Source organism: Papaver somniferum, unplaced genomic scaffold (assembly GCF_003573695.1).
Source record: "Papaver somniferum cultivar HN1 unplaced genomic scaffold, ASM357369v1 unplaced-scaffold_154, whole genome shotgun sequence".
NCBI classification, from domain to species: domain Eukaryota; kingdom Viridiplantae; phylum Streptophyta; class Magnoliopsida; order Ranunculales; family Papaveraceae; genus Papaver; species Papaver somniferum.
Window position 1 is genome coordinate 6,750,230 of NW_020624820.1, and position 12,117 is coordinate 6,762,346.

The following is a 12,117-nucleotide window of genomic DNA, read 5'->3' on the forward strand; positions in this document are numbered from 1 at the left end:
AGTATAGTACTAGTTACTACTAGTAAACTAGTCTACTAGTACACATGTTACTACTAGTATAGTAGAGTAGTTACTTAATTTACGAGTAACATTTTTTATTATTATTAATATAGTACATATTGATATGTAGTATGATCATATTGATACTACTAGTATGTAGTAACATATTACTAGTAATATTTACATGTGTTGATACTAATTAGATCCGTAATTGTGTTTTAGGTATTTAGAAAATACACTTTATAATCTTTACAAAGTTTTTGGACTAGCGAATAAATAATCTAGTCCAAAAACATGTTTTTGGACTAACGAGTAAATGTTTTTCATGGATGAACTAGCCATTAACTGGGTCATGAAAAATTGGACTAAACGGTAATTTCTACTTTCAGTTCAGTAAACCAAACAAGAGCAGCAGCTGCACCAAGTCATACCGCCGTAAGCCATGGTTCTCGTGAGATTGCCAAGGGTCCGGACTTATTTTAGAAGCCGAGATTGTCACGGATGTTTGATTCGAGTTTGGTAAGATTTCAGTCGTGGTTTGAATCCAAGACAGCGAAAGAGAACTGCAGCCAGGGAAGATGTCGTTCATTGCAGTGAACTAATGGAGGAGAGAATTAAGAGTTCTTGTTAGAGTTCAGGGAAGCACAGAGGTTGGGTTCTCGCTGAATTCGATTTTACAGCAGGAGAGTTTGAGCAAAGTATCACCAAGACCTCAGGAATGAACATGAAACAAGCCACTGCCATCGATTGAGGAGATGAATGATTAATGGCGTTTTAGTGTTATCACTCGATTAGGAGTTGTGAGTATTGTCCGAATCTTGAAATTTTGCAGGGAAGGAGACATAGAAAGGCTTGGAAATCAAGAGCACAGTTGTCTCTGTAATGTCAAAATAATGCACATTTAGTGCTCGACAGAATGCCTGAACCACAGGTGCATCACTTCTCACTACTTTTCTTGCCACTGCACCAGGTCCGAATGCTATGTATTGTGGTTGAGAAGGAACTGAAGAATATTGGGTTAGAGTTATTCACTGATTCGGGATAGTACTCGTGCAAGAAAAGCCAGTTGAAGACGATAGACTTTGCTGCCGGAAAAACAGCCAAGAAAGCTAGCTAGAGCCATTGGTTTTGTAGATGAATGGGGTAGATTGAACCGTGTGTTAGAAGATGTACTGAATTGGGAAACTTGGTTTGTACTCCGCAGGAACTAAATTAAGAAACTGAGGCTGTATAAGAACATAAAAAAGCTACAACAAAGGAGATCCACATACCCCCTTACCACCGCCGTTCACAGCCAAAAGAGAGGAGCTTTTGCTCCTCTCCAAACCCTTCCATCACCACCATCTCCATTACCATCAGCATACTCTCCATCTCCACCTGCATATCCTCCACCAGTGCATACCATCCATCACCATTCCATTGCATACACCCATCACATCCAATCCATCTGCATTACCACCTTCACCTGCTTACATCACCACCTGCATCTCCACCAACCTTCATACTATCTACAGCATCACCACTGCACCTGCAGTTTGCATTACCACCAGGCCTGTACATCCAGCCATCACCCACAGCTTCATCTCGACCAACTGCATACAGTTCTTAACCCTCCATCAGTTCTCACTTTTCATCTCACGACCAGCCTTCACCAACATCAGCTGCTCGTGAGAGACCACTCCAACACAGCATACTCTCCACCTCCACCTGTTTGTAACGAGTTTGAGAACACCGCAATCCATCTTACCAGTCTGTGTAATCAAAAGAAGAGAAGAAAACAACCGGACCTGTACCTGTACCTTGACTGTTCGCACCAACAGCAAGGAGCAGTACGCTGCGTAGAAGAAGACCACCAGCAGCTTGGTTTGCTGCCGTGGTTTGATTTCGAATATCTTTTATTTAATAGTTTCTTTCTCTTTGATTGTTATTGCCATGAACTCCACTGTGATGTGTAGCTAACTTCTTGTTTGGTTAGGGATATTTCAAAGCTATGTGACTTGAATTTATTGAGTTAATCTTTCTTTTCAATATTGTTTTATTGTTTGTCTTCTACTATGCTTATGACCAGGGAGTGTTTGTGAGTTGTTTGAGTGGCCAATTAATGATTTGTTTGCAATTCTAAAGCTAGATTACTAAGCCGTGATCCGTAATTGTTATGGTGATTTAATCATAAGTAGCAAAATATCAACGTTGCAATGGGATGTTGCGGATTTTGATGTGTATTTGACAACCCTAGGTTAACATGCCGAACTTACGAGCATGTGGTTAGGATCAATTCGACTCATAGAACATATCGGTTAGTTAAGTTACACTAGAGAGCTTATTCAAAGTGGCTTGATTGACAAGTAGAGAACTTATTCTACGAAGTGACTTTGGAGTTTAATGGACTTGTGGAACTTATAACTTGTCTAGGATTGTTAATAAATGTATTTTGAAGAAGATTCATGTTCACTAGTAGAGAAAGACCCCCTAATCATTCTCATCCTCATATTTGCATTTATTTGTGTTCATTGTCTTGCATTATTCATATTTTCAGAAATTTAATTGACAACTTTAGCTCAACTCTCCCTTGGGACGAACCTGCTTATCCTTGTGCTACTTATTAGTGTAAGAAAAGTAGGAACATATTTTTTGTGAGTTTGACACCTCATCAAACACTCACAGACGAGCGACATTCCCCTAGGTATTTCCACAAAGTCCTTAAACCTCGATATCTCCACCTTTCTATAAATAAGAAAGAATAAAGAGAAGGAACAAAGAGAAGATCTCACCAATACTGGGGACTGACGGTCTTCCACTGTAATAGTGCACGTCTTTCCTTGAGGGCTCCATAAGTTTCCAAGACGCAAGCAAATTGATGTTTTTGCAGTAAGGTTGTCTGTCGAAATTTTACACCGTCCTGCGCAAAGCGTCAACTTGGAGAAGTTGACAAAGAATATAAGGACAGGACGTTCTCTCCATACGGAGGTCCACTACAACATATGCAAAATTCACAGTTAAAATTTTCTGAAGAAGAATCGTGATTTTTCATGCATATGTACATTCGTCCACTTCATTCAATCAGAGGTAAATAGACAAACAAGGTTTCTGGTATTCATGAAGCAAAAATACTGAAATGATCAAGACAACATCTACACCTACAGAAATCAAAAGATGTTCAACTACTATAATGATTGATCGTCAGAGTCGGCATCATCTTCACGATCAGAAAATCTTCTTCAGAATCATATTCAGAGTTTTCCTCAGAAATCTGTCTGAGATGATCTTCAAGATTTTTATAGGCTGCATCTGAGTAGTCATCTTCCTCGCATTTGCTTGGAAATCAATCTTGGTCAATCATTCAGCCGCCGTATCAGGTGGATACGGCTCAACTTCTCAACCAACAGGTTTCCGGGAAGGTTTAACGTCCGGATCAGAGGCTACGCCTTCAACAAAAGATCGTGGTTCATCCTCATTCGCTCATCTTGCCTTCTGAAGCTGACGCCATTTTTGTCGACCTTTTCATCTTCAGATGTCTTATTTTGGGATGTCTCAGTGCGTCTTTGCCTTTTTTCCACATCTGTTAAAGCTAAGAAAGCATAATTTATATATCATGGAAAAGATGATGGAGGCTGAAATGGATGAGCTTTTTGATTCTTTTGGTCGGATTATGCCTGTCTTCAAGTTCTTACCAGTTGCTAAAGAAGAATCTGATAAACAAGAAAAAGAAGAAGATGCCTCCTCCACGAGCTGTGTCGACTATTACTAGATAACCGCGTGCAGTGGGGGGCCGACGACAAAAATGTTCAACTGTGTTCCTTGAATAGAAAAGTGTGGCAAAACGTATGTGCTACAAGGGGCATATTTACGGGTCAAATAAGTTTACTGATTTTCAGTGGCGAAAAATAGTAGGGGAAAAAAGTTCTCTTTCTCGATTTCTTTCCACTCAGCCGAAAGGTTAAAAAATTGAGATCGGGCTGGCTTGTTCACCCAAATACAAATTTTTTTAGTTGGCTACTTTTGTGTGCATGAGCCACACGTGGAGTATTACTTTTATGTCCATCTCTTTTACCTGCTTCTATTTTATCTCCTCTTAGCACTCTCTCTGAGTCTCTCTAGAAAAACTTCTTAGCTCTCTCTCTGTGTGGCAAAGCTTCTGTCATAGAAGTATCTCAAACTATGGGAATCTAAGTAAAGATTAAACATTGTTTCTTTTTATTCGATGGGTTATTTAATTTCTTTGCCTACGGGTTGTGTAAGGCTTGGTCAGGACGGCGTAAAAACTATGACCTGTAATTGGGAGCTATTGTCTCCTACCCAGACCCGGTACTTGTTACTGGAAAATGGGTTTCGGTTCTCGGGTTATTTAATTTCTCTTGGTTTCATGTTTAGATGTCTAATCTATCACAATCAAAAAATTAGTTAGTTTTTCTTAAACATTTTTTTCTCTCTCAATCTCTGTTTTTTATTTTTCTCGTTGATTAAATTTGAATGGTTCACATTGTTTGATTGATTTACAGGAAAGAAAATTAACAGGAAAACGTTGTGGGTGGAGAAAATAAGTGGGTTCACGGGTATGGAACAGACCGTATATCCCTTCTTCTACGCCCGTCTTCAAGCCGGGATTTACCCGAAATATCTGTAAATACTTTGTAGGACACTTTTTTTTTCAGAGACAGATCTATAAAATCGCTTATTTTGAGACGGGGTGTATAAAAATTTTATCTTCTGTGCATTTTCTTTTGGGCATTTAAACGTGGGTTGAATATGTGCCATTGGGTCGGGTCAAGTGAAGACCGTAAAGTTCATCTTCTTTACCCATTTAGCGCTCGATAGAGTATGAGAATCCTTTTTGCTGTAATCATGTGAGTTGTAGTTGGTTGATGCATAAACTGGTAGACTTCATTTACTGAGAAGCACAATTCAGGTTTTTCCAGTGTTATGAGCTACTGATTAAGGAATTTAATTCGAATTATAACCATGCCATATTTCAATATATAACTTGCGATATCAGGTGAAGAAATAAAATTGCGTCCAAAATCTTTCTCGTATCTCTCTCATGATTTTAAACTGAGATCTAAAAATAAAATGACTCGCTCATATACGTAACTCTGAAAAGAAGGCTAATTTTGGCATTGAATCGGCATGGTTTGGACTGACTCGTCCAAGTTTTGAATAACCAGAGGATATTTGAACTAACGAGTACTGGGCATGGAAGGATGGACTAGAGCATCTAAAGCCCAACAAAAGTGGGACTAACCTACCCAAAAGGGAAAAGGATGAGTAACATGCCGGGTTTGGACCGGTTTTCTCAACCCGGTTGTTCTTTCGAGATCAGTTTAAATATGGAAGCCAGACGCAGAAGTTTGATCTAGTGTTAGGGTTCGGGTTCGGGACTATTCCAACATTGTAAGTATCTCTCTCTTTATCTCGGTTAGATTTTTACTTGGTTTATCTTAGATGATTTCTTCGCGCGGGAAATTGATTTTTGTGATGAAATTGTTTGTTTCTTTTTCCCTTATAATTTGTGGGTAGCTGCAGGAGGAGATCGGTAGAGGTGAAATACCTGCCTCTTCTTTCAGGTCTATTCTTTTCTCATAGTCTTCAGCGAGGGTTTTACTAAATTGTACCATGGAAAAGATGATTCAGGCTGAAATGGATGAGCTTTTTGATTCTTTTGGTCGGATTATGCCTGTCTTCAAGTGCTTACCAGTTGCTAAAGAAGAATCTGATGAACAAGAAAAAGAAGAAGATGCCTCCTCCACGAGTTGTGTCGACTATTATTACTCGGAAGAAGATGACGGCGAAGTCGACAACCGTGAGTGTTGAACCTTTTTTTTCAGTTCTCACTGATCCTAATTTAGCAAACAATTGAGGTGCTTATATATGAAATCTTCTCAGCCCCAAACCTTATATGTCGTCCTAGTTATTTCATAGATTTAATGTAATGAGTCTAATGACAATAAAGAGGTTTGCAGGATGTGGAACTTGTCCCTGCCTCGGAGTTGTATCATTACTATATGGTGGAAAATCGAAAAAAGTCTGATGTTGAAGTACCACAACTGAAAGATTGGGTTGATTCCTGGAGAGTGAATAATCATCAAACACTTTTTGTTTGGGTTAATGTGTATGCTTACTATAACAAGGATAAAGGCTATGGAGGATACGCAGTTATTTTACGCGACTCGGCCTCAAAGCCAATCACTGCTTCAACCAAGTTCTCAGCAGATGGAAAGTCTTTCTACACTCAAGTGCTGATGGGTGTAAAGGATGGTGTCAGACTTGCTAAGAAGCGTGGACTTTCTAATTTTCGTGTCCGGTGCAATTCGAATCAACTTTCAGAGCTTATTGCTTGCGTATGGAACTTCCGTACCCTGAATGTAGAAGCACAGTTGATCCAAAAGGTTATATTTGCAACAATTGTCGCGCTTATTTTACTTGGTCTGACGGTTGTGACATGAGTTTGGTGCTTCTATTGCGGGGGAGATTAGAGCGCAGACATGTCATGGCAAAGATCTAAAAGATTTGGGAGATTTTTCAAGGTCTTTGAATGGAGCTGCATATTATCTGGCAAAAATGGATAAAAAGAAAAACCGTAGATTTGGCAACAAGAAAAAAGGGATTGCCGCTGGTGATGGCGAGTGGCCAACTGAGATTAAACCAGATGATTTTCCACAAGAGTTAAAAAAATGTTCTTTGGGAAGAAGCTTTTGGTTTGGGCTACAATCAGAAGATGATGGTAACTAAAGTATGAATTGCTTTCTGTTTGAACTTTATTAACGGGCGTTCCTTTATATACCCCTAGAAAATACTAACTGTACCCCCATCAGCTAGTCATGTTAGTTATAGTTTGATTACCATGAAACTCTTAACTGATGATACCCCTTATCCTGAAATTACCATATACTAATATGCTTATAAGAGCAAATCTTACGGTGGAATCCAAACTATTCCAAGTGTGGAAAAATCATGGAATGTCAAGTCTAGTAGCTTCCAAGTTGGGGTCTTCCACAGAAAATCCAAGCAAGGTTCCACGGTTTCGTGGAAGGGTTCGTGGAATCCATCTGAACGCCTATAAGAACAGCGTTAAACGCAATTAAGAATGGAGCTAAAAAAACGCGTTTTTTTTTTATCCGTAGATTAAAATGAGTTGTTGAATTTAACGGCTGAAAGAAAAAGTTCCATTCTTAATTGCTCTTTTTAGCTCCATTCTTAATTACGTTTTTTTAGCTCCATTAAGAATAGCGTTTCTACTATTCCACCATTACACTTGCGCTTCCATCCACAGTTCCAAGTGCTGGTGTGGCGTGGAAGATGGAAGATGGATGGATTCCACCATAAGACTTGCTCTAAAGAATCCCTACAAAATCGTTCTTGTTTCTGGATGAAAAACCATGACTGCTCGGTTAACCCTTGTTTTCATCCATGGCTTATTTGTCACTGTGTCAAGTGGTCGTTCATTACTGAGTTACTGAATCTCCATACCTGTACTATTTGAAGCTTATTTCATTTACTTCTATATTCCCAGTTTTACATTCTCCTTTCTTGGTAACTTTTAGCTTAAGCTCATCATATCTTCATGAACGAAGGCACGATACTGCGAAAGGTGTTTCACCCTTTTTACATAGTTGTAAACAATCTCTCAAACTCTCCTCCATAAGCACACACAATGTTTTCTGAAGCACCTGGTAGTCGCTTCTTGTCCTGCTCTGCATATAATAATCAATGGCAGTTGCCATGATGACCGAGTTGGGGAGAATCGTGGAATAAAAGTTAGAGTTATGCAGCCACCAGTGGTGGGAGAAATTTACCTGGCTGGATTCCAGGACACCGCTCGCACCTACACTAGGTGATTGATTCACCCGAGTTGTACCAAGTTTATTGAAAACCGGAACAGAGTTGCAATACTGGATCTATTTCTATCTCGCATCGGTTAGCTTAACTCTCAACGGCTAACTTTGGTAATTTGGCACATAGATAAGAAAATAGAAAGCGGTAGAGAAATAGAAAGTCCGATAGCCTGTAAATTGAGGAAGAAGAGATAGTCGAGAGCCAAGCGAGGTGATGGCAACAAAACGCCTTAGAAGTTTCAAAGATAGTGAAGAAGATGAACCTAAGGCACAGAAAAGAATGGAGATTACTAGTCATAGTAACGAGCAACAACGAAAACCTAATTTTCCTCCCGAAATGGTTTTGGAGATAATCAACAGAGTTCCAGTTAAGTCGGTGATCAGATTTGGCAGCATAAGTAAATACTGGTACAACTCAATCCATCAAACCCCAAAATTTCCGTCCGATTACTTTCTTCAATCTCTGAAAAACCCTAATTTAATTCTTTGCATACTCAATGTTAATCATATGTTATACTTTGAAGATAATCATAACCATAAGCATGATGAGAGAATTGTTCATAAATTTTTAACTTCCGGTAGCAATGGTAAAAAACAAGTAGTGGGTTATTGTAATGGTTTAGTTTGTCTATCAAAGATGATAAAATATCCTAGTACTTTGATATCTACAGCTTAAGTATGCCTGAAGTGTTCTCCATCTTCACTCCATCTGTTGCAGATGGATATGTTAGGTTTCATGGATTTGGATTTGATCCGATTAGCAAGGAATATAAGTGCGTCATTATCTTTAGCAGTAGTGCTACTGTTGATCTGTTTAAATGCATGATGGTGTTTACTCTGGGGACAAGTTGTTGGAGAAAAATTGAAATCCCTAACCCTCCTATTTTACTATGTGGTGATCATGTTTACAAAGCAGCCATCTCTTCTGGTGGTGTTCTTTATTGGGGAACAACTGGAGAATCTCGTGATATGATTTCGTTCGACCTCCACAGCGAGAAATTTCAAGTCTTTCAAATCCCTTCTGAGTGCATTCTTTCCTCAACTGAACAGCAGCAACAAGCAGTGATAGTACGGCATCTTAAGTTTAAAGGATCATTGTGTGTTGCACGTCTAGAAAAGACATCAGGAACAAGTCAGAACAATTGTAAGGTTCACTTATATACATTGGATGATAGAAGTAAGAGTATATGGACCAAAAAGACTTTACTTCTTTCTCTTCGGCCACCTCCCTGCAGCTATGACAGTTTTCATGTTATGGGCTTCAATGATAAGGTTTTACTTTACTGGTTCGACGGGGGAAACTTTCACTTCTACGATCTTCACAGGGAAAAGGATTTCAAGGTTGTAAGATTCTCTTGTGGTACTGTCTTTGAGAAGGATCCCAATTGTGGTCTTTTTGATTATCAGCTATGCACTCATGTAGAGAATTGTCTCTCTTTAAAAACATTTGTGCCAGAAGGGGCACACCAATTCCGAGCTGAAACTCTAAAAGCCATCATAGAGGAAAGACCTAGAAGACCTGGAGGAATCTTGCGAGTATCTGCCCCGAAACAAACACCGGTAGCTTTATGTTTTCTATTTGATTAGTTTCCGTTACTCATTGTTTATTTGTATGTCTATCTTGGTTGTTGTTCATAGTGCATTTTGCTTCACCTGATACAATTTAGTGTGAAAATTTCTCTTATTGTCCGTGAACCAGTTTTCTCGCTTGGCCAGGTATTGCATCTGTATTCTGCTCTGATTCTATAGTCAGTATGCTTACTGTATATATGAAGACAACATATGTTTGAATCATGAAACACACATGTTCTGCAAATTTCATTACAATATGAAGACTTGAACAAGCTTCATCAATGTCTTAGAAGAAAAGCAAGCTTCGACACTTAAAACTCCCTTCAACCAATCCAGGAATCACAGAAATCTTTCCATCGCACTTGTTAGCAACACTGCTATGCACTGCAATGGGCTGTCCCCAACCAAAACCATTACCATACATGTTGAACCTTGGAGACCCCCCAGTCAACAACGAAGAGCCACTAAATAGAAATTTTTATTGTAGAAATGTGGGTTTTTGTACCCATAAATCTCCCAAGAACACCAGATTGATTGCATCATCACTGGATTTTATTACTTAGCCCCCAACAAAATCCCCTTTCCAGCAAACCTCTTTACCTTTGTAGCTGCAACGCATGAACCGAGTTGCCAAAGTACTCTTGAAGTAGATGTGGAATCAGTCTAGTTTTGTTCCCAGTAGCTATGATGTACTTGTATGTCCTCCTTTGGATCCAAATACCTAGCACGGGTTGGTGCTACCCGAAAGCGAGCCATCAAAGCTTGCAAGGAAGAGATGTGACAGCCATTTGCTGGACTGATCTGAGTTGGGTTCCGCTTTGTTAGAGTTTTTTGTGTGAAATTGTAGGATATATGCATGGCTTTCTAGAAAATGTTCAGCATTGACAGAATGAGAGAAACAGACAGGTAGACGGATGGGGCGAAGAATAGGACATTAGACTGTATTATGTACCTCCACCTGCAGATCTAGAGATCTCAAACCATGGACTGTGTTATGTGTGATTTACTCATTACACCATTTAGCGAGAAGGACGATTCAACTACACCAGGAACATATATTGCATTGAGTTAGGTGATCTGCAGATGCATGAATAAATTTTGCCCTGGATTACAGTCAATGCAGACAGATGTGGTTCCGTCATCATCTTGTTTTTTCAACAGCAAAACGTCCAGAGAAGAACCAAGTGATCCGGTTTTTGTGAAAGAGAGTTACTCATGATGTTTGTGAATCCTCTTAAAGAGAAGACCTCTTTAAATATACTGAATTGCGAGCAACTCGAGATCCAATTCAAGCAAATCCTTTTTTGAGTGTCGGTTGTTTTGGTAGTACAGCTTGCAGGTCTGGCCACCGTGTGGAAGAGACACAGTGAACACGATCTTCACTGAGTTCAGCTAGGAGATTGCAAAATAGATGACATTGTGAAATCTAATTCTCAAAATAGGTGAACAAGAAAGGCGCTCAGCTCAGAAAGGTTAAAATCAAAATCTTAACTATAAGAAATGGCTTCGCAGGACCATTGGGGTATAACCACTGGCATTCCTACTAAATGAAAAATTACGTGCGGTTTGTTTACCTAGGGAATCCATTCGCTACACAGTGATTAAGATCTCACAAAAAGTAAAATTACACAAGTTCTTACCCACATGAATAGCTGTCTGTTCAATAAGTGTAAAGCTTAAACCAAAGTTGTTTTTGCTGGTTCTCGTGACGATAAATAATGATATTGCAAACTCTCAGTTAAAAGAACAAACTAAAAACACGTAATTATTCAATGATGAACTTTTATACAACTCGTAGAAAAGAAGAAAAACACAAGCCTAATCCTTCACGTAATGGACTTAAAAGGAGATCATAACAAGCAAACATCTGCTGTTCCTATACCCTATTACTCTATATTACAGAAAGAAGAACATAAACGAAACCCTAAAACAATTAACCAGTGGATCCAAATTAAAATAATTAAAGGAAACATTAGGAAAGGAAAAAAAGAAAACCTATAATCTTCTTCTATAAGAAACTTTCTTCATAACTTAAATTTCAGATCTGCTTCACGTTCAAAAATTCACGGAAGTGTAGATCTTAATTTCTTCTGAAAAAAAACTTGTAGACAAGACCTATCAAAGATCTTCATATACAAATTCCAAAAATCAGATCGAGGGTGCCTTGAGATTGTTATCTACAAATACACCATCAATCCCAAGCATCCTTCTCAAATCTTATGTGGCAGAAACGGATACAGTGTCACCTACAACAACAAACCCTTCTTTCTTCTTGATGTTAAAAGAAGGTAGAGGAAGAGAACCTGGCTCCGGAGATTGAAAAAAACCAGCACCGGCATAAATAGGACCGGATCGGTTAACAACTCCATGAAAAGATAAAGAAGGTGGAGAGGGAGATACAGAAGGAGGAGATGTAGAAATTAAATCTGAGATGTTAACCTGTCTAGGAACCATTTGTGGATCTGGTCCGATTCTTTTGGTACCACCAAAAACAAAATCATTATTTTTCTTCTCGATTTTCTTTTTCTTCGGTTTTTCATCAACAAATTGAACCTTCTTCTTTGATTCAACAAAAACCTTAGGTCTTTCATCTACGAATTGAACTTTCTTCTTTGATTCGACCAAACAACACTCGTCGATCTTCTTCTTGGTCGATTCATCAAGAGATTCACCTCTTTTCAAAAGAGTAAAACCACCCATCACTAAATTACTATTA

At 38.9% G+C, this 12,117-nt stretch overlaps 1 protein-coding gene across 1 annotated transcript; it reads left to right on the forward strand.

Annotated features, from left to right (window-relative positions):
- Positions 1-7,964: 7,964 nt before the first annotated feature.
- LOC113336839 lies at positions 7,965-9,513 on the forward strand. The gene is made up of 2 exons (XM_026582519.1): positions 7,965-8,237; positions 8,548-9,513. The coding sequence occupies exon 2, from the start codon at positions 8,652-8,654 to the stop codon at positions 9,414-9,416; it is 765 nt and encodes a 254-aa protein (XP_026438304.1). The 5' UTR covers positions 7,965-8,237; positions 8,548-8,651; the 3' UTR covers positions 9,417-9,513.
- Positions 9,514-12,117: the final 2,604 nt, after the last annotated feature.

What these genes read in the sequence shown, in the direction of transcription:
- LOC113336839 (XM_026582519.1), top strand. Translation starts at nt 8,652, where the DNA reads ATGATGGTGTTTACTCTGGGGACAAGTTGTTGGAGAAAAATTGAAATC.